The sequence below is a fragment of the Ochotona curzoniae genome, unplaced genomic scaffold (assembly GCF_017591425.1).
Source record: "Ochotona curzoniae isolate NIBS_2020 unplaced genomic scaffold, NIBS_Ocur_1.0 scaffold_2453, whole genome shotgun sequence".
NCBI classification, from domain to species: Eukaryota; Metazoa; Chordata; class Mammalia; order Lagomorpha; family Ochotonidae; genus Ochotona; species Ochotona curzoniae.
Genome location: NW_024467094.1, coordinates 11,543,419 through 11,569,578, shown reverse-complemented (window position 1 = coordinate 11,569,578; position 26,160 = coordinate 11,543,419). Strand labels below are relative to the sequence as shown.

General features: G+C 49.7%; 1 protein-coding gene across 1 annotated transcript; it reads right to left on the bottom strand.

The window, feature by feature from the left end:
* Positions 1-390: 390 nt before the first annotated feature.
* Positions 391-25,384, bottom strand: PRPF8 (pre-mRNA processing factor 8). The gene is made up of 42 exons (XM_041001815.1): positions 25,043-25,384; positions 24,451-24,619; positions 23,350-23,514; positions 23,047-23,265; positions 22,740-22,952; positions 22,506-22,631; positions 22,313-22,418; positions 21,030-21,220; positions 20,419-20,538; positions 20,131-20,320; positions 19,886-20,005; positions 19,641-19,775; positions 19,197-19,326; positions 18,690-18,886; positions 18,362-18,568; positions 18,074-18,237; positions 17,801-17,927; positions 17,495-17,687; positions 17,045-17,232; positions 16,693-16,931; positions 16,334-16,480; positions 15,983-16,193; positions 15,687-15,803; positions 7,746-7,993; positions 7,466-7,645; positions 7,151-7,286; positions 6,861-7,030; positions 6,566-6,695; positions 6,329-6,475; positions 6,048-6,208; positions 5,555-5,746; positions 4,877-5,114; positions 4,645-4,773; positions 4,248-4,361; positions 3,994-4,167; positions 3,361-3,554; positions 2,489-2,728; positions 2,262-2,403; positions 1,439-1,579; positions 1,151-1,290; positions 857-1,059; positions 391-707 (listed from the first exon to the last, which is right to left on the bottom strand). The coding sequence occupies exons 1-42, from the start codon at positions 25,140-25,142 to the stop codon at positions 553-555; spliced, it is 7,008 nt and encodes a 2,335-aa protein (XP_040857749.1). The 5' UTR covers positions 25,143-25,384; the 3' UTR covers positions 391-552.
* Between the last annotated feature and the right edge of the window lie 776 nt (positions 25,385-26,160).

Here is a 26,160-nt window from a genome sequence, read left to right as displayed (position 1 = left end):
CACGCACTCCAGGCAAGAGGTTAGAGGCGAGTCACTGGACCCCACTCAAAGTCAACAGCCCTCTGCTAGCATGGCCTTTCCCCAGCCCAGCTAGGCAAGGAACACTTCCGAGAGGCAAGGCCTGGCCCTCCAGCAGGAGGGGAAGCCCCTGACCAGGTGGCGCTCCCAGACCTGGCACCTGGCAGCAGAAGCTCCAACAGATGTTGAGAAGAGCGACTGTGTGAAGCCAGGGGAACATGGGGGGGCACAAGCCCACTTGAGTTCCAGGTGAGGGCTGCCCAGCCCCACTGCCACAAGTCAAGCTTTTAATAACTTCCCCAGTCCAGCTTCCAGCCACAAGCACACACACCCACAGTGGGAGTTCAGAAAGGAAAAAATACAGTCCTACACTCCTATTTATACAAAATTTATTATTATCGTTTTGTTCAGGGTTACAAGCTACCAGGAGGTCAACACAACAAGCACAAAATACAGGGCAAGGTGGCCAAGCTGCTGAATATCACCAGCTTGTCTGGGGCTCGGCAGGGTCCAGTGCCAGGAGCCAGGACCCACTCAGGCGTAGAGGTCCTCGCGGTCGGCGGAGTACACCTCACCCTCCTGCAGGAGGGCAAAGTTGAGGAAGTGAGAGGGTCTGTGCACCTCGTGGTAGAACTCCTTGGGGTTTGCCAGCTGCAACTCATACTTCATGTTGGGGTCGTGCCGAACACCTAGGGGAGGGGGCAACACCGAGTGTGAACAAGGGTCCCCTGCCTCGCACAGCTGGGGTCCCATGCGTTAAGGGTGGTGGCCCAACCGCATCCCCAACCCGACCAAGGCTTCCCCAGGCTCACTGAACGTCCACACACACAGCCCATACCCATGAAGTTGTAGTTCCACGAGGACTGAGCAGGGACCATGAAGAAGCCGAGGAAGCGATCTGACAGCAGCATCTGGACCCTCTCGTAGTGCGAGGGGAGGTAACCCTTGGGGTTGTTGCCCTTGTCTGTGTTCTGGCGGCCCCACTCGTAGCCACTGGGGGTGAGCTTATAGGCTGTCAGCGTGCATGAGCCTGGTGTGAAGCTGAAAGGGAAGAGGGGAACAGAGAACTCAGGCCACTATTCTGGGCCCAGCCTACAAAGCCTGCCCATGCCCTTCAGGGGCCCAAGCACACCTGCAGGTGATGATAATGGTCTTCTCACCATCCCAGGATGGGTTGTCAGCCATGATCTTAGCATGGGTGGTGACATCCTGGGGTGACAGCTGCGGGGACTCATTGGGCTGAGTGTGGATCCATCCTAAGGGCTCCATCTCCTACAGGGAAACAGCAATGCAGGCCTGTCCAGAATCCCGACTGCAGCTAGAACCCTGACTATGGGGTTATATGCCTGCCTTCCCTCCAGCTCTCTGCCCACACAATGCCCAGTTCTCCACAGCCCAGAGTTAGGCCACCACCACACACCTTGAGGTACTCGTGCTGGGGCAGCTGGCTGGGCAGGTGTACGGTCTGGTGGGTACCCCACTGTGGTACCATCACGATGCAGCGGATCTCCTTCACCTGGGGGTTGTCTGGCGGGCTCACCCCATACAGGTATCCTGCAATCTGAAGACAAGGGGGTCAGGAACCCACACTACTCTCAGTTGCACTTGGGAGTTCTGGAAGTCAGCCCTGTTTCCTTCCCTCTCGTCAAGAACAAGTGGGGAGTTTCACAAAATGCAGGCAGAACGTCCAGCTGCAGAATCAGCTGAGGTGTTTGCTCAAAAGCTGCTCACAGACCTCACCTCAGATTCATCACCTCAGAAGCTCCCGGGTGGGCACCCAGGAATCTGCACTGGTAAATGCTCCCCAGTGTCCACAAACACTCGAGCCCAGGCTCTGACAGGGACCGCCGTGTAAATGCTTGCCTGTGGGTTTTATTTTTGGAAATGGCATGAGGCAGGCTTTTAACATTTTCCCAACTGCTTCAGCATCAGAAGGCTTTCTTAATTTCAGATCCAATATGCTACACTTATTAAATGCTTAAGAATCTGTTTATTATTGTATGCTCTTTCTTTTCACGTCTAACCCAATATTATAGCCTCTTAATAAACCAGTGTTATTACAATAGGCTTTGGTATCTTGTGGAGGCTAACACCTTCCTTACCTCACCATTTTGTCTATCTCCTGTAGTTATTTGTCCATGACCCTGAAAAGCATCTTGAATTCCAGGAAACCACAGGTACCCACGTTTCAGGCACGTAACGTGTTGGGCACCATCGTGGCCTCACTGGACACGTGTACTCACTTGGGCCCGAAGGTCGGAGATGCAGATGAACTTCTTCAGCACGTTCTTGGGGAGGATGTAGGTGTACCCCGTCTCCTTGATGTCATCAGATGAAACATAGATGTGATTGGTCCTCAGGTGTAGGTTGGCAGCAGAGATGGCCCTAAACACAGCAGAGTGTCAGGATCTCAGACCCCTAGGTAGCACCAGGGTCTCCCCGTCCCTGTCCCTTTAGTCCTTTGCAGTACCTGACCCTCCACTCGGTCTTTGACGAGAAGGTCTGGGTCTCATAGTTACTGGTGGTGGAGGTGATGATCTCGTCGCCATGCTTGTTGACGGTGCGAGTCTGGGTGGCAGTCAGCTGCGACTGCTCCTTGGTCTGCTTCTCTATCTCTGCTATCTGCTGCCGCTGCTGGGAGGGAGCCGAGATCTCCATGCCCAGGATGATGTCTCGGATTTCTGACTGTGTCAGCGATGCCACGTTCACGCTGTGGGGGGACAGTGTGGGTTACACAAGGATCCCTTCCCTGGCCTTGCTTGCTTCAGTGGCAAGAGTGTGAACTGGGTACAACATGCTCATCCTCATCCCAGCCACTCAAGTGCGCTTCGAAAGGAAGTGTGAAATGGAGATGCAGTCACACTTCTACGTTATCACATCCCAAGCCGTACTCCTAAGAAAGTGCACCTTTCAGTGATCCGACATCCAGGAAATGTGCCCTGGCACACGACATTCTCAGCAACAGAACCCCTGGCGCCCTGAGACACTGCTGCTTATTCAAGACTGTAATATCAGTTAGCCTAGGGAGCCTGGAAATCTACAGACACTTTTGATTGCCACAATAACAGGGAGAGGCAGGGAAAGTGTATGCTCTTATGAATGGATGTTAAAATTTCCTTTAATTTATGAATAGAACGGGCAAGCCCTCCTCAAAATGACTAAAATGCCTCTACTGAGAAACTGTGGCCAGGAGTCAGACTGAAGCCCTGAGACATGAGACTTCCTATACTGTTAAGAAGCACTGCTCGCCTCTAGGACAACTCCTTGAGGAATCAGGAAGCCCAATCACGGGCCCCCCATCCACCTTTGATGAGCCTCTGCCTCCCAAGCACCGCTGCTCACTTGTTTTTCTTGCCGTAGTCAGCCAGGATAAGATCCTTGAGCTGCACCTCCACCTTGATCCACTCCTCATCGGTCAGGGTGGGCCAGATGTGGTGGGGCTCCGTAATTGTAGTCTTGTCTGGCTTTAGGATCACCTTTGCCCGATCGTTGTTCACGTGGAGAGCACGCAGAATCAGGATGAGACGGGAGAAAGCCTGCGAAGAAACGTGGACACGTTGGTGTGTGTAGTGTGGAGGGGCCGGGGAAGTCAGTCAATTTCCCCATCCTACCCTTTCAGACACTTTTTATTGAACTGAACTCATTTCAAACCCTCATTTCAAACCCTCTAAAGCCAGCTGAGTTCTTGCCCACTTACAGGTGGAAAAATAAAAATGGGGCTGCAGCTGTGGTGTAGTGGGTTCCAATTTGAGTCCAGAATGCTCCAGGGAGGAATGTGGCCCAAGTGTCTGGACCCCTGCACCACATGGAAGACTCAGAAGCTTCTGATTCCTGGCACTAACTCCAGCCACTGTGGTCACGTGGGAAGTGAACTAGTGCACGAACATCAATCTCTCCCTTTCCTCTTTCTGTGAATTTGCCTTGAATCAACGTAACAACGGTCCCAGTGACAGACACCCCAGGGTAGCTTCCTACCGTGTATGACGAGATGGTCTTGAGCCAGTCATCGTAGAGGTTGAAGAGGACCATCTGAGGCTCGGTGGCTTTAAGGATGAGATCCCCAAACTTCTCCACCTTGAGACAGGCCTGGAAGGGGAGCTGGAGCTCGGATCCTTTGATGACAATGTTGGGGAAGTCCAGCAGGTGCACCTATGACCACATTGAGTCCAAAATTACACACAATCTGGGGGTCTTGGGCCTGCCTGCTGCTACCCTGTCCACCTTTTTACCTCCAGCGGGTCCAGCATGCCCTTCCTGGTGACAATGATCTGCTTGGGCTGCTCTTCCACAGGCAGGGACCGGATCAGGGCGGCCACTTCCTCGGCAGTCTTCCACTTAGCCAACTGAAAGGCAAAAGAAAAACAATGGAAATTCAGTTTCAACCTTCCTCAATCAACTAGAACAGAAGATCCTACTAATAAGCACTTAAAAAATAAAGTATCAAATGGCCTTGCCCCAAAGGATCTTCAACCTACAGAAAACACAAAGCCAGAATGTGATCATGTGATCACATGCCAAACGAGGAGGTATCACAGAGTTCAGGAATTCAACAGAGAAAAATGGTATTCCCCAGCTAGAGCATCAGGCAGCAAGTTCTGCAGCCTCTGTATCCTTTCACTTGCTCACCTGCCCCAATCGCTTCTGTCCAGCCCACACAGATGTGTGGATGATCTTCAGGAACAGCTGCCCTGTGCGTGGATTGAAGATGAAGATGGCCCCATTGATGGGTTTGGTTGTCAAGTTCCCTTCAAAAGTCTAAAGAACAATGACACTGTTAGCATGGCTGATACACAACCCTTTCGCCTCCATTCCACCTGCTCTGCTACCCTCCCACGGGCAGAGGTAAAATCCCACTCACCTTGTGAATTGTCACTCGGTAGACGTTAGTGTCATCCACAAACCAGATAATCTGGTTGGAGAAGAGCTCACCGTAATTCTGAGAGGACAGATAAGGCTCAGTGGGCTCTGATGAATAGAGCTGCAAACCCTTGCGGATCCGTTCACGTAGCACATACAAGGCTGGGTTGGCCTTCATGATCTTGGCCATGGCCTGCTGTATGAGGGGCTTGCTGCCTGGGAACCAGTTTCCATAGGCACTGCGAGGGTGGAGAGGGTAGCATGAGGTAAGTCAAGGCTGAAAGCGTCAGGACACAGATGTGACTCTACAGGCGGACCAAGACCGTAGGCTGGGGCTGCAGTGGAAGAAGGCCCACTTGGTTGGCCCCCTGCAACTGACATGGGAGACCTGAGATGAAGTTGGTGGCTCAGCCTGGCCCAGCCCTGGCCACTGAGGCAGGTTAGACAGTCAACCAGTAGATGCAAGATCTCTCACTCTGTCTCTCCCTAACTATGGTTTTCAAATAAGTATCTTTCTTTATTTTTTTTTTTAATCTACTTGTGTGAATCTATGCTGGAAGAAAGTGAACAGTGACTAGAGATGATGGCCAACCTCATCCCCTTAGAGCAAACTGAGAAAGCGCATCTACACTAAAGTATAGGCCTAACAGAAAACAGATACTTCTGAGCCCCAACTCACCTGTGCAGGTTATAGGCCAGGTCAATGGCAATGAGTACACCAGTGGGTGAAGGGTAAATACTCATGTTGTCTGTGGTGTAGTCCAGAAACTTGGCCCGTGCGTAGCGTTCTATGTCATGGGAATCGTAGTCTCCCCATCGCAACTGGATATCAATCCAGTACTTCTGAGTGGTGGTGCTGTCCATCACATCCCTGAGGGTGGGGAGTGGTCAGGCTCACAGGGAGCTATGAGCACAGCCTATATTCCTAGAACCACTAGAACTCCCAATTACCACACCTAAATCCTAAAACTATCCCCGCCCACCTATACCAATCAGTAAAATACCTCCCACTACTGAGAATCAGATCAACAGAGGGTGTTGACAGGGCCCAGTGCTATTACTGGTTCTGGGTTTGAAGAATGGCAGATGGGAATAATTCTAAGAGCAGGACTATCAAAAGAACAGTAAAACCAAGACTCCTGGGTTGCTAGGTTGGGCCATTAGGCACTTACTTGGAGTCTGCTAGCAGTGATGGCCGGGAGACATTCCATTTATAGGAGGCAAAGAGCAGTATATCTGCACAGGAAGAGTTCATCTTATAGGACTTTCGAGGGTGGATTGTCTCCTTCTGTACAGTCTCAATTTCTAGTGCATCCAGTTCCTGGTCAAATACCTTAAATCAAAAGCAGAAAGGTTGTGATGTGTTTTGGAAGCCCTTGAGAATGAAGGCTTGTAAAACTTGAGACAATCGGGAGTCACATCCCCAAAGCTTCCTGAGAGCAAGCTGACCTACCTGACACAAGTCCATGACAATGCTTTCATGGATCTTCTGCCACAAGTGAGCTCGGAAGATCTGGATGAGCGAGATCTTCAGCGTGGGAATCTTGCCATGCATGAAGATGCCCGTCAGGTCCAGCTGCACCTGAAAGCCTACATACACCTGCCAGGAAGAAGGTGACAGTGGAGATGGAGACTTGGGGTCTTATGGACAGAACACTTGCAACTGCCCTTGTCTGCCCGTCACACTCACATTAGCTCGGTTGATGGTCGGAGACCACCAGAGGGTGAATCTACGGTTGGGAATCTGGTTCAAGCCTGATCGCTGAGCATTAGTGAGCTTCTTCCACTTCATAGATTCTTCAAAGCCACTGGCCTTCTCCCTGGGGAGCAGACAAAGCAGGTGAGGTAACAGCCGGTCTCTCCTAACACACTACTGACCTCCTTGGGGTGGCTGTCTGGGAAACATCACAGTAGACACCACAAGGCTCATGAAGGACATGCTCAGAGGACTGCAGTAGGTCCCTTGGAGGGAAGTCAAGTCTCACCAGAAGAGACCCTCCCAGGTAGGGAAGTAAGTGCCCTTGAAGAGAGTGTGTTCCAGAATGCCTTCCACGCCACCCAGTGCCTGGATCATATCTGTACGGTAGTTGTTCAGGTTCCAGAGCTTCCCGTCATGCCGCTGGTGTGTCCACCAGAAGGGGTTCTGTTTCAAAACCTAGACGGCGAGGCAAGCATTGTCAAGTTTCTCAGTAGGTCAACCCACTGCCCAGGTTCCCAGGAGACTCAGGGCTTCTCCTGAATCGGGAAGAACCTGTCGAGCATCCTCTCCACGTACCTGGTACTGCTTAAAGTCAGTTCGGACACGCCAGCCCTTATCATAAGCCAATGTGTGCCGGTCCTTCTGGAAGAGGGTGTTGATGCGAGGGATGCCACGATCCCATGAGTCTTCCAGATCTTCCAAAGTCAGCCGTCTATCCAAAAAAAAAAAAAAAAAAAGAAAGAAAGAAAGAAAGAAAAAGGGTAAAGTCAATAAGAGCTCTGCACATCTTTCTGTCTAAGGACAGTCAGGGTCAGGAATAGGACTTGTTGGGAGGCTCTGACCCCAAAGGCCTCCCTTGTCCTAGCAGTGCCATGCCTCCTAGATGCTCACCTGTTCTGAGCAATGGCCTCTTGTCTCTTAAGTGCATACTCAGCCCACACCCGCTGAGAATCAATGAACTCACTCTCCCAAGGCTGTATGTAGCGGTACAAGTTGGGAATCAACTGGTCTTCTTCATGGCTCATTCCAGAACGAAAGTGTGTAATACCTACATCTGTTTGCTTGGACCACCTGTTTTGCGGACACAACAAGATTAGAGAAAAAAACATTGAAAAGCAAAGAAGCACTGCATCTGTTTGGGTGTAAGCTACAGTCCAGCCTGATTTCCTACCTGAGGTCGGACTGAGGGATGAGCACGTGGCCCATCGAGAGCATGCCGAGTCCCCCCAGCTCCTTAGGGGTATAGAACACGACCGGAGGGAACCGACTTGGCATCTTAGAATTGAGTCCAATCTTGATTCGTGTCTGGATCTTGTTCTCACACTTGACCAGCAAGTCCAGGAGTTCCTGAGTATTCACCACAGCCTCCCGAAAGTATGTCATCAAGCCAATAAGAGCTGTATTCCACTTATTCACAATCTAGACAGTGGGAAAGAAGCAAATACTAGATGAGCTTTGGTAGGAGGGTGGCCAGCAGACCACTCAATCCAGCTAATTACATTGCTAGTCCTCAACAAAGATTGCAGCTGAAATCATCAGTCATTAGAGAACTATAAATAACAACCAAAATGATTTATCGCTCCACATTCTACAATGGGCACAATCAAGACAGGTAAAAACTGCCAGAAAAGCTGTAGGAAAAATAAAACTCCTACACTGCTGGTGGCAATCTCAGATGGTACAGCCCCCTTGCAAGGCAGTGTGTAGCTCCTCAGCACGTTGAAGAGCTGTGACTGGGTAACTGCATGCCTAGGTACATACTTCACAGAAACATTTACAGCAGCATTCTTCTTAATAGCCAGAACTGAAAACACTCCCAGTCCCACCAGCTGACCAATGGATAAACACATATGGCACACATCTACACCACGGAATGATACTCAGTCCATAAAGAACATACTGATGTGCTGCAATGCTACGTGAATAAAAGCCAGACCAAAAGAAAAACACCGTATATTATCCAGAAGAGAAATACTAAAAAGGAGATTAGCAGCTACCAGGGACTTGGGACAGGGGTTGAGGGGAAGGAGGGACTGCTGGTGGAAGAAGGAATTTCTTCTGTGGTGATAAAAATGATCAGGACTTGGACAGTGGCGACAGTTTCATGAGTCATGAATATACTAAAAGTCACTGAAATTTATAGCTTATGTGAATTTTATGGTTTGTGCATTATATCTTAAGAAAAAAATAACTGAGACAATATAAGCACTGTGAAAAACATTAAGACCAAATAACATGCTCCAAGGTGATGGGGAAGAAAAATTACTAAAAACCAATGGGAGAAATAACATCCAACAAGGCCAGAGAAATCGCCTTCTCTCTAAAAAACTAAATGAGATACTTCAAATAACTGCCTTCCACTGAGGAAAGGGAACGGTAGGAAGCAAGCTGCACAGCTGCCCAGCTCACTGCCTCATTCCTGCAGCACACTTACAGAAGAGCGACAGAAGCAGACCCCTTAGCTGCATTTAGCTGAAAGGACAGAAACCAGATGGGGAGGCCAAGACTGCTCGGATTTGTGGGGCAGAAATCCTAAGAAATGTGCAAGGAGAAAGGTTTCTGAAGATCCAGGAAGGAGCCCTTCAAAAAAATCCTTTTTCTTTTTAAAAGATTTATCCATCTTTACTGCAAAGTCAGATATACAGAGGGGAGGAGACAGAGAGAAAGATCTCCTGTGCAATGATTCACTCCCCAAGTGGCTGCGACGGCCGGAGTTGAGCCGATTGGAAGCCAGGAGCCAGGAACTCCTCTGGGTCTCCCACATGGGTGCAGGGTCCCAAGGCTTTGGGCCGTTCTGGACTGCTTTCCCAGGCCACAAGCAAGAACTTGGATAGGAAGCAAGGTTGCTGGGATTAGAATTGACACCTATATGGGATCCTGGACGTGTTCAAGGCAAGATTTTAGCCGCTAGGCCAAGCCGCGGGGCCCGAGCCCTTCAAGTTTAGGGTTGAATGCAATCTACATGTGGTTAAGTTCCAGAGAAGGCCTATTTCATGTGAGACTGAGCACACTTTGTATTCCCAGAGTAGTGAACCCTGGATATACACAGGAGTCAGACAGTCTCCAGGAAGATCCTAACTTCCCTACGGAGCTCAATTAGCTCCAGATCAAAGGATACTCTGGGTCTTCCACAACCAGACCTGAAGGTGGGCACAGCAGGCTAAGCCACAACACGAGATGTTCACATCCAGTACTGAGATACCTGGGTTTCAGTCCTAGCTCTACACTTACATTCTAACTTTCTGCCAATGCATCCTGGGAAATTGCAGGTAAGGGCTCAAGTGCTTGGGCCTTTGCCACTCACACAGGAGACCAAGATAATATCTGAGGCTCCTGGCTTTGGCCTACCACAATGCAGATTGTGGCAGGCATTTTGGAGAGAATGGAAGATCTTGCTCTCTGTCACTCTTTTTCAGGTAGATAAAATAAACCAACAAATAAAAAGATGGGCCAACTGCCTATTAAGATGTCCACATCAGGGCCCGGCACAGTGGCCTAACGGCTAAAGTCCTTGTTTTGAATGTGCCGGGATCCCATATGGGCACTGGTGCTAATTCTGACAGCTCCACTTCCCATCCAGCTCCCTGCTTGTGGCCTGGGAAAGCAGTGGAGAACGGCCCAAAGCCTTGGGACCCTGCATCTATGTGGGAGACCTGGAAGAAGCTTTGGGCTCCTGGCTTCAGATCAACAGCTCCATTTGTTGCCGTCACTTCGGGAGTGAACCATCAGACGGAAGATCTTCATCTATGTATCTGACTTTGCAATAAAAATAAATACATCTTAAAAAAAAAAAAAGCCCAGCTCAGGGTTGGTGATATGCCACATCAGATAAAGCTGCGTGCAATACTGCCATCATGTATGTGCGCTGGTTTGAGTGGCTGCACATCTGATCCAGCTCCCTGTTAATGTGTCTGGGAAAGTAGTGAAGGACAGCCCAAGTACTTGCACCCCTGGCCTGGACGGAGTGCCAGCACAGCAGAACTGGCCCGGACTAGCCCAGGCCACTGTACTTATTTGTGGAGCAGACCAGCACATGGAACATTTGTCTCCCCCTATTCCCTGTTATTGTGATATTCAAATAAATAAGTACATCTTAAAAAAAAAAAAAAAAAGGCAAGCAAGCAAGCTGTTGATAGCAGGGGAAAAAAGCATTCGATGTTTATTATGAGAAAATTATGCACACATTTCAAAAATTTTTGCATCAAGTCAAAATTATCTTTTAATTCCATTTCCCATAAAAACTTCAAAGTTCCCATGTATTAAAAGCTGAGGTATTTCGCTAAGCAAAGCTCAGGAGAAAATTTATAGCACTAAATTCATTTTGAGAAGTTTTTTTTTCCTTTGTAAAGGATTCGTGTATTTGAATGGCAGCATGGCAAATATTCATCTGGCAGGTGTCATGTGAGTCTAGCACCAGGCACGCCAGCAGAGGGCAGCAGCAGTACAGTTGAGAGTAAGTATGGGATGTAGGGAAGAGGGCAGATACACCTGCCTCCAGAAATCCTACACATTCATGTGTGCACGCATGAGCCTGTGGGTGTATCTGAAAGGCCATGTGAAGGACAGACAGACATCTTCATCTGCTGCTTCACTCCCTAACCGCCTGCCACAGCCAAGACTCGGGAATGCCATCAGTCTGTCACAGGTGACAGGAACCCAGGTTGGAGGGCCTTACTCAGCTTTGTCACTAGGTGCGTCAGCAGGAAGCTGCGTCAAAAACAGTCGAGGCAGCAGTGGAGTAGCTGAGACTCAAGCCATCACTGAGAGGAAGTGCGTGTGCCCGGATGCAGCAATCTATGCCACAACACCTGCCCTTGAATACTTCAATTTAGTTCAGAAAGATGCAAAATTCATCTAGGCTTTTACCTTAACCAACTTCAGAACTAAGCCCAAACTAAGAGCAATCAGCCCTAAAGCAAGCAAAAAGAAAAAAATGTTCAGAACAGAAACCAACAAAATGAGAAAAACAGTAATAAGACCAAAACTGTTTCTTCTGAAAACAACAGTTAAACAATTGGAGATTACAAGATACCAACTGCTGTTAACCAACACTTTAATGTAAAGAACGCATCTTCTGGCCTGGCATGACGACCTAGTGACTAAATGTTCGTCTTGCATGTGCCAAGTCCCATATGGGCACCAGTTTGTGTCCTGGCAGCCCACTTCCCTACGAGCTCCCTGCTTGTGGCCTAAGAAAGCAGCAGGGAACAGCCCAAAGCCTTGGGACCCTGCACCCGTGTGAGAGTCACAGCAGTTCCTGGACCCCGGCTTGCTTGCTTGCTTTTTTTAAGATTTATTTACTTTTATTGCAAAGTCAGATATACAGACAGGAGGAGAGACAGAGAGGAAAATCTTCCATCCCATGATTCACTCCCCAAGTGATCACAAAAACTGGAGCTGAGCCGAAGCAAAGCCAGGAGCCAGGAGCTTCCTCCAGTTCTCCCACACGGGTGCAGTGTCCCAAGGCTTTGGGCCGTCCTTGACTGCTTTCCCAGGCCACAGGCAGGGAGCTGGATGGGAAGTGGGGCCACTGGGACTAAAATCGGCGCCCATATGGGATCCTGGTGCATTCAAGGCGAGGACTTTAGCTGTTAGGCCACCACCGGCTCCTGGCTTTTGATTAACTCAGTTCTGGCCACTGTACCAACTTGGGAGTTAATCAGCGCATGGAAGGTCTTTTATTCTCCCTGTAAATCTGCCTTTCCAACAGGAAAAATTAAATCTTAAAAGAAAAAAGCACCTTCTGGAAAATTTCTGATACCAAAGATCCCATTGAACGGAGTTACTGTACAAGCTGCCTGGACAGAGCCAACAGCGGTACCCAGACAAGCAGGGAAAAGGATGGCAAAGGTGCTTGCTGGGCACATGCAATCACACAGTGCACTCAGCACGTCAAGCAAGCAGGCAGCAGCTCCACGGGAGAGCCAGTGGTCACGGGGGCGAGGTGCCGACAAGGACAGCTCCCACCAGGCTTAGCAAACTCTGTCAGTGGCATGATTTATACCACAGAACACAAGCTCTGCGGCAACACTCAGTGCTTAATCCTGGAGAAGGAGCATGAATTCCCAAGAATTCCTTTCAAAAGAGCAGAAGCTCCTGGGGAAAGGAGAGGCATGAAGAAGAGGATACTTACTGAGGATTATCGTACTAACCACCACAGCCACCATGGCCGTAACCACACGTATACTATGCAACTGAGTCTTCACAAAGAAAGCAAATCACAAAACTTGCCCATCACACAGCTTTTAACTTGTAAATTTAATAGAGCTGTCGACCACTCTATTGTAGACATATGAACAACCCAGAAAGGATTGTGGGGGGAAAGAAATGTATCAAGAAGATAGGACTCTGGGTCTGCTAGTATGCAATTTACTTTTACTGTAAATGAAAAAAAAATTATCAACCTTAGAAGAACAATGTACATTCTTCTAAGACCTGCTACAACTCCAGCCACTTCAGGAAACAAATTTTAATATTTTCAAACTGATTATAATCTCTGATCCTTGGCATTAATATTTATCAAGCAATCTTCAAGATCTAGGACTTACTGTATCCATTACTTCATTTATTTCTTAACAAAGCCCTAAGCAACCAACATCACTATCTTCATTTTACAAATAAAAATAGAGGCCTAGGGCAGCTGACATATCAAATTCTAATAGGACAGCGCTGTGACATGAACTCAGTGCAACAGGTCCGGTGTCTCTAACCATAGAGTCAATTGTCTCCCTGGCCTCTTAGGTACTCATTCCTACATACCTCAGGCACTTGCCATTCACACATATAACCCCTTGGCTGCTACATTTAGCCTCAAAGTTACCAAAAGCCAGTGGCCTCTTCCTTATCTCAAAATCCAGGAGCCTGGGCTGGGCATGGTAGCCTAGTGGCTAAAGTCCTCACTTTGCAGGCACCAGAATTCCATATGTGTGCCCATAGCCCGTTTCCCATCCAGCTCCCTTCTTGTGGTCTGGAAAAGCATTCAAGGACGGCCCAAAGCCTTGGGACCCTGCACCCGCTTGGGAGATCCGGAAGAATCTCCGGGTTCCTGGCTTTGGATTGGCTCAGCTCCAGCCATTGCGGCCACTTGGGGAGTGAATCATCAGATGATCTTCCTCTGTCTCTCTTCCTCTGTACATCTGACTTTCAGATAAAAATAAATCTTAAAAAATAGTAATAATAATCCAGGAGCCTATGGGCTCCAATTCCCCGATTCTTTGCACTTCATCCCCTACTGCGCCATCACTGCCTATGAGCTTTCTCCAGCCCGCAGAGAACGTCAGTACTGCTGTGGGCACACTCCCTCAGAGTCGGCAAAGCCTACCCAGGCACTGGATGTGTCTGTCAACCCCCCAGCTTCAATCACTGCCAGCCTCCCACCACTGCCTCAAGTTCACTACACTCCCTGCAGGTCCAGCTCCAGCTCAGGCCAAGCTGAAACAGTCAAGATCCTATTGTGATTTCCAACTGAGCTCAACTATCCTTACGTCTACCCAGACTGCTTCCTGCGGGGCTCGGGGATGTTCTCCTCTGCCTGCTCTTTATCCCCGGTGAATTCCTCTGCAATTCTGGCCCATGAATTATCAAGCTACTCTGCTGCAGCTTCAACTCTTCCTGGCTCCTCCTTAATTTATACCTAATCAAACTATTCTCATTCAAAATACCTGCTTTGACCTACAGCTCCCTCTAGGTGGCATCTGAAGCTCCTACTCCAACCCTGGCTGGTGGCTCCTGCAGTCCACACTCACTTCCCATCAGGCCTCACCCATTGCCATCTGGCTTCCATCCCCACTATTTCTGTAACAGCTCTTGCTAAGGTCACCAATGACGTCCTAACTGCCAAATCCAATGGATACTTTCCAGCCCTTATCTAACCAAAATGCTCTTGGGCAACTGACACGGTTACGCACCTACTCCAATTCCGGACATTCATTCCTGACAGCTGTGGCTTCAGTAACCCTGCACTCCCTGGCAGGTCTGCCCACGTTGCCTCTTGGCATTCCCTGTGGTTCCAAATATGCTCTCTGAGTTTCCTCGCTCCACACTCCTCCTGGGTGATCGCATCCACTCCTGAGCTTTCTATCCTGAAGTTGGCTGACTTCTAAATCTACATCTTCATCCCAGCCCTCTCCTCCTTCAAGTTCCCAAAGATGCCTCTTGTAGGAAATTACTTCAAGTTACCTAACTTCCCCGAACTTTCTCATTTTGTTTTTCTCCTTGAAGATTCAAACTCATATTTTTCATCAAACCTAAGACACTCAATTTAAAAAGCACCACTAAGGGCCCAGTGGCCTAGGAAAGCAGTTGAGGTCAGCCCAAAGCCTTGGGACCCTGTACCCACTTGGCAGACCTAGAAGAGGCTCCTGGCCGCTTCGAATCAGCTTAGCTCCAGCTACTGTGGCCACATGGGGAATGAACCAATGGATGGAAGATCTTTCTTTGTCTTCTCTTAAAGAATTTTCTGCTCTCCACTGGAAGTAACTGAAAACAACCCGAGATACCTACTAAGAACTTATGGCTTTTTTTTTTTTAAGATTTATTTTATTTTTATTGCAAAGTCAGATATAGAGAGAGGAGAGACAGAGAGGAAGATCTTCCATTCAATGATTCACTCCCCAAGTGACCACAACATCTGGTGCCGAGCCAATCTGAAGCCAGGAGCCAGAAACTTCCTCCAGGTCTCCCACACAGATGCAAGAATCCAAAAGTTTGGGCCATCTTCAACTGCTTTCCCAGGCCACAGGCAGGGAGCTAGATGGGAAGTAGAGCTACTGGGATTAAACCGGCACCCATATTGGATCTGGCACACTCAAGGCAAGGATTTTAGCTGCTAGGCCACAGCGCCGGGCCCAGAACTTTTGGCTTTTTAACAGGTATTCTGTTACTGGCTACAAGATGAGCTGTAAAACTTAGAAAATGCTGGGAAAATGTAAAATGGCATTTTTGGATCTCAAAATCATCACAACTCCACAGACCCCTCAGAAAGTGACTGAACTAATCTCACGTTCTAAACTGGCATCCTGAAGAGCAGTCACTAGTGCATCGCACGAAACTAGATCGTGAAAGCAATAATCTGAAAGGAATGCAACACGCACAGAGGACACGAGGGAGCTACCTTAGTGAAGGTGGTGGAGCCGGAGGCCATCAGAATCTGACGCACACGGTTGTGGAAGCGCTGCATGGACTCATCATCCACACGTAAGAAGCACTGAGCCGTCCGCTCCTTAGTAACCTAAAGCACAAAGGCCAGGTCAGCTCTTCTCTGCAAATGCCACAGGAGCAAGGACCTACTCTGACCACGAAGCCCCACCTACCCATTCCCACCCTGCAAGGCTGGCTGCACTGATGACCAGCTAGGCCTGTGGTCCTCCGTCCCATTTACCCACTCCTGGTCCCCTCCCCAGGCAGTACCTCATTCTGTAGGTTCCACACTCCGTCCTTGTGGGTAAACTCCTCATAGCTTGTGCGACATTTAGGCAGGATGCGACACTCAAAGCCACACATGTTGAACAGCAGGTTGGGGTTGTCCTTACTGTACACGGACACAAAGCTGTTCTCCCACTGCACCGTAGTCACCGACCGTGGCAGGCGGTTCTTGATGTCCCAGAACACAGCCCGACCCCTGCAGACAAACACAAGACTACCTTCAGTCTCCTGGGAGCAACACTCCTACCTAAAATATCACCTCATCACCTCCATCCTATTGCTCTGCGGGTCCCTCAGGTTGCCCTTCAGCTCCCACAGCCCCAAGTGAAGACTCACAAATTGACATCGTGCTTCATCAGGCGCATACGGGCATCTCGAGGCCAACACTTCTTGTTATTATAGCCAACGATGTTTTCGTTGTTGGGGTCAGGGTGCTCCGTCAGGTAACGCTGGATCAGGTCCCGAGCCTCGTCTGCTGTGAACCTAAATTAGGCAGGTATACCGCTGAAGTTCAAACACCCTGGTAAGTCATGTGAGCTTTAGCTCCCCAGATGGAAAGAGGGCCGATTCACAGACAGCATCCTATTTCAAGACCTCAACCCAACATCACATCCACTAAGGTGCAACAGCCACTTCCGGGAGGCAGGGCATGTGCCTTAGTGCCTTGCAGGCCCAAGAATCCAGCAAGCCCTCACCTGAAGAAAATGTGGATGCGATCGATGTATCTGCAGAAGAGGCGGATGGGGTGGGCGGCCTCAGTAGCTATGTCCTGGAAACTGAGGAAGTCGTTTGGCATCTGAGGGGGCCCAGCCATCTCACTAGCTCGGTGCAAACCCAACACCAGCAAATCCATGACCAAGCCATAGTACTGCACGATGAAAGAGGCAAACTGCAGGCCTCTGATGATCCCGTAGGAATTTGTGTGGTTCATATCCTGGAGAGAAAGAATTGCAACTCTGAACAACTCAGCATGGTGTCGTAGGCTTATCCAAGCCCTTCTGCTCTCCCTGCATACTCAGCGGGTCAGTCAATCCCTTCCCCTCACACCTTATAGTTGATGACAACATTGTTCTTGGCTGTCATGTAGTCAGCTATGTTGTGGTCCACAATGAGGCGCAGGAGCCTGTTGAGCAGTGTCAAGTCTATCTTTTCATACATCTTCTCAAAGCGTGACTCCAGCATGACATTGCACTCGCCTTCACTGGTCTCCCAAACATCCTGCAGGTTATTGATGCCTGAGGAGAGGAAAGGATCCGCTTCCAGGTTAGAAACTCCTTGTCAGGACTGGAGACCCACATGGCTACCATCACAATCTATAATCCAATCTTACTAAATCTGGAATGCTAGGAGGGCCAGCTCAGCGGTTTCCTTCCTACTGCGCCATCATGCTGCCCAGATGAGCACTGTTATGGAGAACTGGCACGCGCACACACACACACACACACACTCACTCATTCTCTCTCTCCTCTTCCTCAGGAGAAATACCAAGCATTTTACCTTGGCACCACTTGTAAACGAGCAGTGGAGGAGGTTCTGTATCGGCAGGTTTGATCCAGGGTGGGAAGAGGCGGCGTTTGTCAGCTTCATACCACAGGTACTGGTCCAAGTAGGCGTCGGTGATCTTCTCCAGTGGCTCCACGTCATACACGGGCACTAGGTGGCTATAGAGATCCATGAACTCAATGCCCACCTGTGGGACAAGAAAGCTGGCTTACATCAACCCAACCCTCAGACAACGTGCACCCTGGGTGCCAAGGACGAGCAGCACAGACCACAGTAGAACTTGGGGGGCATCTCACTTACCTCCTTAAAGGCTCTCTGGGTGAGCAGGTGACGCTTTATGCGAGACAGTGCTTCGTGGGGGTTGTCATAAGCTTGCTCGATCAGACCCAGCTCCTCCCTCTGAGACTGATTTAATCGAGACTTCACACTGACAAAGCAACAAATCCAGTGAGTGGGAAACAAGAGGAAGCCAAACCCAGGGAACTGAAGCTGATCCTTTCTCTGGACTGCCAATAAAGACGCCCTTCCCGGATCACCCTCTCAGCAGGAACCGCCACCCAACTTCTCACTCACCTGTAGGCTTCCTTGAGACGTTCCAAGGCCAAGATGAGCAACTTTGTGTCATGCTTGTAGGAAAGTGGGGGGAATGGGATGGGTGAGAACCTGCGGCTTTCCAACCAATGCACAGTGGTGGTATATACTGCCACTGCTTCCTCTGCAGTGATGTAAGGCCCGTCCTGCAAGACAGACAGGAAACTAACATTCCCAACAGCCCAGTCCTTCCAGGACAAGCAATGCTGCAAAATCTGCAGTCCATCTTCCCTCACTGTTCCCACCGCAGCGCAACCAACTCTGCCCCACCTTCAGGTAGTTGTGCTGCCGCTCTTGTTCTGCCTTTAGGTACAGTCGGGTGAGGCGCCCCAGGTTCTTTTTGCAAACAGTCTTGTCCACCGTGGCCCCACGGCGGATCCGCTCTCGATTATAGTGGGCAGTATTGGTCCACCAGTCGGCCTTGGCCTTCACATATCGAAGGATCATGTTCTCTATGGGGGTTGGCAGCCCTGGGACCTGAAAGAGCAGAAGGCATGAAGACAAAGTGATGGGAGAGTTTCCTATGGGAACCCAGGAGTAAGAACCTCAGCCTCATGAGGGCAGACTCCCACACGTCCTTGGGGATGCAAACACTCACCTTCCAGGGAATGTTGGCCTTCCAGCAGCGCCAGGCTTCACTGAGGTGCTGCAGGATCGTCCGCGCCTTGTTCTGTTTGATCCCCTCGGGCATCATGTCCAGAATGTCATGCATCACGGCTGCCCGAAGCTCCAGGTCAAAATGGGACTCCACTCGCTGCTTTGTCACTGTCTTTGCCACTCCCTTTGAGTGTCGACCTAGAAGTGAAGTAGTGGCGCAGAGATGAAATCAGTTAACTAAGAAGCGTCCATTTACCCTGCGTAGGCAAAAATACAAGATACCGTAGATATTCAAATATGACCTCAACTAAGTCTCACTCCCATAAATGTATATGCGTAAGACTCCAGAGAGCAACTCAATAAACAGGATATCAGAATTCAGAACAGTCACTCACAAGCAAGATAGTAGGAAGGGTTTTTCAGGCAAGGACAGAGAACAGGTGAGAAACAGACCCTAGTGACTGACCCTTGAAACAGTAAGAAGTCGGACACAGAGAAAACCACTCACCTTCAAACTGCCGGGCCAGGAGGTTGCCCAGCCACCGCTCCAACAGAGGAGTAATGCCTCTCATGAAAAACAGCCAGACCCGCCAGCCGGCAGCCCAGAAGCCACATCCGGGGCCCTTCCCTACAGGGCCCTGCGGCCCCAAGCAAAGACAAGAATGTAACTCAGCAGCTCATTTACACGAGAGAAGACTAGGCAGAAGTGGGCACGAGAGGCATATAAATGGCACCGGAGGGGGTTGGCAGGGACCCAAACATCTAAAACATAGTGTTCATTACAACCTAAGGACAATTTGGACTTCCAGGCAGGTTTCTGGTTTAGGGTGGAGATTCACAAGGTGATGGCAATAATGATACAGTCACAGACTCCCCCAGCAGGTGCCGGGAAAAAGGGATGACGAGTCCTGGCAGGACTGAAGCTGGGATGTCCCGGGGGACAGGGCCTCACCGTGTTGAAGCGGTAGTAGATGAGATGCTTCAAGTCCTTGCACATGCGAATCTGCCGCATCAGCTTGTATTTGTAGCGATACATGCCAGTCAGCTGCCCCACGTGTGCAAATATGTACTGCAGTCCATCTGCCAGCTGCAACACAACTGCCCATCAGATGTGGAGTTCCAGTCAGCCTGACGGTGTGCAGGCTTCACCCAGCCTCTCCCCGACCCGCGTGAGCATCAGGGACACCTCAGGCTCACCTGGAAGGCGTCCACATTGCCCAAACGATACTGCACGTGACTGTCCACAACCAGCTTAGTTAGACGCAGGACTTCTCGACACAAATGGAAAGCATTCCCAAAGCGAGATTTCTTTCTTTCCTGAAGATGCCAGGAAGAGAAAGGAACGTTAACGGGGCTGAATGTATGTCTTGGTAAAGGACCAAAGCAAAGCTGGCAGTAGCCCGTTCCTCAGGCCCAGGAAACCCGCCCCTCACTGCACACACCTTGGTGGTGAGTGTCTTGACAGGTTTGAGATTGAAGTTGTAGTCCAGGTGCAGGTAGTTGAGGTTTTTCCGGTGGATGAGAAGGTTGAGCATGTTATAGCCCTGGCGGCACACCTGCAGCCCCACCTCCACCCAATCCAGCTTTGTGGACTGAAAGAATTTGGTGGCTTTGAAGGAACGGAACAAATACCTGGGGAGAGAATGAAAGTGAGAGGAGGAGTTGGCCATTATCATTATCATTGCCTGATTATTAGGGCAGAAATCAAGGGGGACCTAAAGGAAACCCACCTCTTCTTTTGGGCCTTTGGTGGCCGATGCTTCAGGGCGTTTAGGACATAGTACTTGAGCAGCTTCTGGTAGGAGACCCGCACTTTCACAGGCTGTCCAGCAGGACAGTGTTCTCGATACCTGGGAAAACAAGCCCATCCGAACCTGCCAACCAGTCCAAAAAGACCAAATGCCACCTATCTGTTTCAATTCTCTCTGCTATGAAGGCATCCTCAAAATTTTCATAGAAAATATGTATATATATGCTAGCACATGTCAACATTTTTATGCACCAAAACGCACTTTTACATTTAATTTTCCCAAAAGTTTTCTTTCTTCTTTCTTTCTTTCTCTCTCTTTCCTTCCTTCCTTTCTTATTTCATTGAAAGCCACAGTGACAAGACACAGGGAAAGACAGACAGAAACAGATCTGTTATTTCTGAGTTCAGTCCTCAAGTGGAAACTGGATCAGAAGCAGTACAGCTAGGATACAAACTGCTTCTAATATGCGATGTTGCCATTGCAGCCCACAGCTTGATCCACTGAACCACCACCACACTGGCCCTCCACAAACTTTCTGAACTATCCTCGCACATTAATTATCAACAATCTCACTCCATATAAAGCCTTACCAGTTCTTGACAAGGGGTATATCGAGAGCTCGGCGGGTGCGACCAGAGCGCAGGTTGAAGGGCCGCGGGGCCCAGAGCAAGGCAATGCCATTGGCTGTGTTGTCTGTGTAGAGGGGTGTGTCCTTCAGGAAGGGCTCCACAAACTCTGGCAGTTCAAATTCTTCATCATCGTCCGGCAGTGGTTCCTGGCTCTGAAAAAGCAACCCCCGAAGGGTTTAGTTCCCACTAAACCACACACGGAGACTTGATAAAGAAAACTCCCTGGTGCCTACACCTGCCATGGAAACTGGGATGCCTGACAAGAAAAGCCCTAAAGGACCGGAGCAGAAGGAACCGAGGGAGCAGAGAACAAGCCAAGGTCAACCAGAGAAGCCAAGAGATCCTCCTCACACTCAGCCGGCTCCCAAAGCAGCCCCAACACCACAGGAGGTAAACACCACTATCCCTTCCAGTCTGGGCTCAAAAAAGTAGGGAAGAACTCTTCTGTTTAAGAACACAATGGAAAACAGATGAATAGTAAAAACAGAGCCAAGCCTAGGAAGCCAGTCCTAAGAAATCATACAGCTTAAGATTCCATGCACATGAAATGCCTAGCACGAGCAAGTCTATACACAGTAAGAACAGAAGAGTGGTTGCCTAAGATAAGGAAAACTGGAGGAAATGCAAAGTATTCACCAAAGGACGTAAACGTTCTGAAACTGCCTGTGGTGACAGATGTACAACTCAAGGATAAACTAAGTATCACTCAATTGTACACTCTGAGTGATCTGCATGTTAACTGCATTAAAACATTTAACATAATCAAAACACATCAAAATCATATAGAGAGCCCAAGATAATGATTATCCACATGGATTATCACAGAAAACAAGATTTTATCAATAAGCTGTTTTGAGCCTAATGCCATATACCTAAATTAGCGTACAGCTCAATGGGGTTCATCAATGGGATAGAAAACGTGCTTCCCTGTGAAGCATTTTTTTTTATAATTAAGGATTTATTTCAATAACTGAATGACAAAATGGCAACATGACAGACAAGGAGAGTTAAGAAAGAGACCTCTCATCCTCAAGTACTATAAAAGCCAAATCTAGGACAGGGTGAAGCCAGAAAATTCACCTCAGTCCCTCACTCACTGCCTCCAAGCAAATTATGAATGGTTCACCCCACGCCCCACAAGCACTGGACGAAAAAAGAAACAAAACAAAAAATGATAAATGCAATCGCCCACGCCCAGGAAATTTCTCTAAAAAGAACTAACGTCAGGATACTGTTCCTCTCACCTTGACCGAGTGCCTATGGGAGATTGGGTTGATCAAAGGATCGAAGTAGAAAGCTGGCAAATCGGGATCCTCCGTTTTGATGAACACGACATTAGGAGTGTGGTACCTAAAATGCAAGGAGGTCAGCGGCCGTTCCTCCGCCCTGCCCGACCTCAACACCCGCCTTCTCCCTGCTATGCTCCAGCTCACTCACCAGGTGAGGTGCACGTGGTGTGGAAGGTTATTGTACAAATAGGGAAAAGCAATCTTGTATTCAGTGCGAATAGGCTGCCGGATGATGATTTTGTTAATATCGTTGAACTCATTCCAGTCTTCATCCCTAGGCGCAGAAATCAAGCCTAAGCAGACTAGTTGTGTTTGGCCCTTTACGATCAATATTAAATTTTACTCGACCCAAGATGCCCAACATCCCTACCCTCCAACTTACTGTAGGTTGATGTCTCGAACAAGAGGTTCAAATTTGGGGCCTCCAGGAATGGCCATGTTGAGTGCCTTGGAGGTAAAGAAGGCCTTCAAATCAAACAGATAGAAGTAGTTGTCATCCACCAAGTCTGTTAAGAGCTGATTGGCCAGGCGGTACAGAGTGGACATCATGGGCAGTGTGAACTGCCAGCGCTGGTAGGTGGAGCCATTCACATACCTAAGGAGAAGAACCAGGCCCATGGTGAGACAAGAGCTGGCCAGACCAGACCCCCATCGTTCTTCCGGGATCCCCATGGTCACCCATCACTCACTTCCTGCTATCCCTCAGAGGCTGGTGGTCATAGAACCAGTCCAACACAGGGGCATCCTCCTCGGGATCCAGCTCCAGCTGGATGGCTTCCAGGGGCTCAACATCTAGGATGTTGTCAGCGTAGTCCAGTGGCGGCTCCTCGTCATCGAATGGAGGAAAACGCATCCTCTTGAAATGCCTCCTGTCCCTCTTTTCTCGACGCATCATAATCCACATGGACCTGACAGGCAAGAGTATCACACAGCGATTTGTATCCACTGCCTCCCAGTCACCACCACCACACACCTCTGCCAGCCCCTCTCACCCCCACTGGGAGATGTAGACAGGCTCAATGACCCAGGGGATTTCGTTGACGAAGGAAATGGCTCCAGTGATGTGGTAGAGCACAGGCACATCCCGGATCTGCTCCCAAGGCATCGGCATGTTCTCCAGGAGCTTGAGGACTGCATGAGGCATGTACTTGAGGGCACTGACGCATGAGGAAGAGAAGATGGTTAGAATATCTACTCCCTGCCCCAGAGAGAAGCCATGCTACCTCAGTACCATGTTCCAAAGAGAATCTTCCCTTACAGTCCTAACTCCCTAAAAGGACCCAGCCCTCCAGGACCAAGAACAGTCACTCCTCTCCCCTATTGTAACGTAAACCTCTCAACTTCACAGTCTCTAAAAATCAAGTTATCCCTCCACAGACAGTGCCCTCACATTATATCTCTGCCCACCTTCTCACAAACAAATATTCACCACACTTTACTGTGACCAGTGGTCATGTGGCAGCATGTCAGTCACCCCACCACACCATGATGTTTGCAAGGTAAGGATCACTGCCACCTGTTTACTGCTAGTCATCTTATTTCTGACCTCGAGGCCTCCCATCGTAACTGTATAACACCACCAGTAAGACAAATTACGGGGCCAGTAGTGTGGCACAGTGGGTAAAGCTGCCACCTGGACGTCTGCAGCCCATGTCAGAGTGCTGGCTCTGTTCTGCTTCCAAACCAGCTCTCTAAAGATCCAGTGCTTCTGGGAAAGCACAGTGGAAGACAGCCCAGGAACCTGGGGACCTGCCACCCACACAGATCTGTCCTAGCTTCAACCTGACCCAGCCCCAGCCAGTGCGGTCATATGGGAAGTGAACCAGTAGATGCAAGATGTTCTGCCTTTCAAGTAAACAAAAAAAAATTTTTTTTTTATAAATGACAAGTTCAAAACTTAGATCATGAAGGGTATTCTGGGCAATAAACTGCATTAACTAAAATATCTAAAAATTATCAGCAAATCCTAGCACTTTTCTCCTGTCTCTTCTAACTCCAAGAAGGCCCCCACCCCCAGATAGCAGAGCAGATCTCCAAGAAGCAAAAGGAAGGGGCCAAACTCTAAAATGAACTTATTCCACGCTGACCCTTACCCCAGGTAGACCCTCTTGTCGTGGCGGAACTTCCTGTTGGTCATGTCACCATGATCTCGAATGATCTTCCTGACGTGTTCTGGGGGCATATCTTCCTTCTGGGCATCCACAAATCCAAACTTGCGCTTTTCGGCATAGCGCTTGGCCTGCAGCTGCTGCCATTTTCGGGCTGCAGAAGCATCCCAGTTGAAAACACTGAAGGCACACTCTCAACCTCATTACCACCCCGCCCCCCAAAACCTGAACAAGTCAGGTTAGACAGATCAGGACAGCAGCGGGAACTCCCTGCAGATGCCCTGGTCGCCTTCATCGTCTTATTCCTGCATCACAGGAGTCACGACTTGACATTCCTGCCACAGGTTTTCGTGGCCCAGTTCCCTCGTTACAATGTAAACCCTGTAACTGTACAAGTTTCCCTTCACGACTACACCAGCAAACAACTAATGCTAAAATAGGTTTTACCAGATTACAAAGACAGCAAACGGCGCGGCTCAGCGCCCTGACACCCCAAGGAGGGGGGTGTCGCTCCGCCGGCGCGCACGCGCACCGCGCACCCCGGGCCCGTCTCCCCGCCACCGCGCGGCACCCTCACCTTTCTCCTGCAGCTTCTCTTCCGACATGTAGTCCGGAAGCGGGGCCAGAGGGCCGGGCACCGGGTTCCCCGGGCCTCGGTAAGGAAACACTCCCGCCATCCCCGGAGACTCAGCGGAGGAGCGGAATGCGTCAGTTAGTGAGCAGCAAGGCCCAGAGCCACAACAGGCGCCGCAGGAACGGCCTGCACTGCTGCCTCGCTAAGAGCGCATGCAGCACGGCCCACGCCCTTCGTGCCGCTCGGCTCCACACCGCCACACCTCCCGCAGACACGAGAGCCCCCCACGCACCCACAGACCCGCACGGCGACCACCGCAGGGCCGCAGCGCAATGGCGGCAGCCCGACGCGCGCTCCGCGTTCCCAACGCCGGGAAGTGCGCAACCCGGAATAGCAGTTGGCCCAATGGGTGCCCATCTTCTCAGATGGATCGGCGAGCGTACCAATTAGAAGTGGAGTTTGAACCGGAGGGGGTGGGCCCAAAGGCGGAAAGATAGTGAACGCGAGGGGGTGTGGTCGGCATGAAGCCCCGCCTCCTGCACGCCAGGGACTTCTAACGGGCCTGTTTTCTTAATGTTTTCTCTCCTATACATGGACCTCTGTTCATGCGGTCTCATTCAGTCGCTGGTTGAGATCCCACCAAGCACCAAGGATAAGGACACGGCAGGAATCAGACCTCCTGGAGGTTGACAGGATAGCCCTGGGACAGAGAACCCAGCCCCAGGCAGGTGCTTATCCAGGCTTCAATATAAAAGGTTAATTAACAAAGAAGGAGAAACAAGTTATTTAAACCGTAAAAAAAAAAAAATCTTACAAATTGGATGCTATAATTTTATCCATGCTTTAAGAAAACATTTTGTTTGGACCACCCCCACAGTTGTGTTAGGAAAGAACCACTGGAAGGAAGCTCACTGGCTCTGGCGCTCACTTTCAGAACATTTGTAAAGATTTATTTTTATTGGAAAGACAGAATTACAGAGAAAAGGAGAGACATTTGCTGGTTTTCCCTGCAAGTGGCCTTAAGAGCCAGGGCTGGGCTGATCCAAAGCTTCTTCAGGTCTCCTACCTGGGTGGAGGGTCCCAAGACTTAGGGCCACAAGCAGGGAGCTGGATGGGAAGTG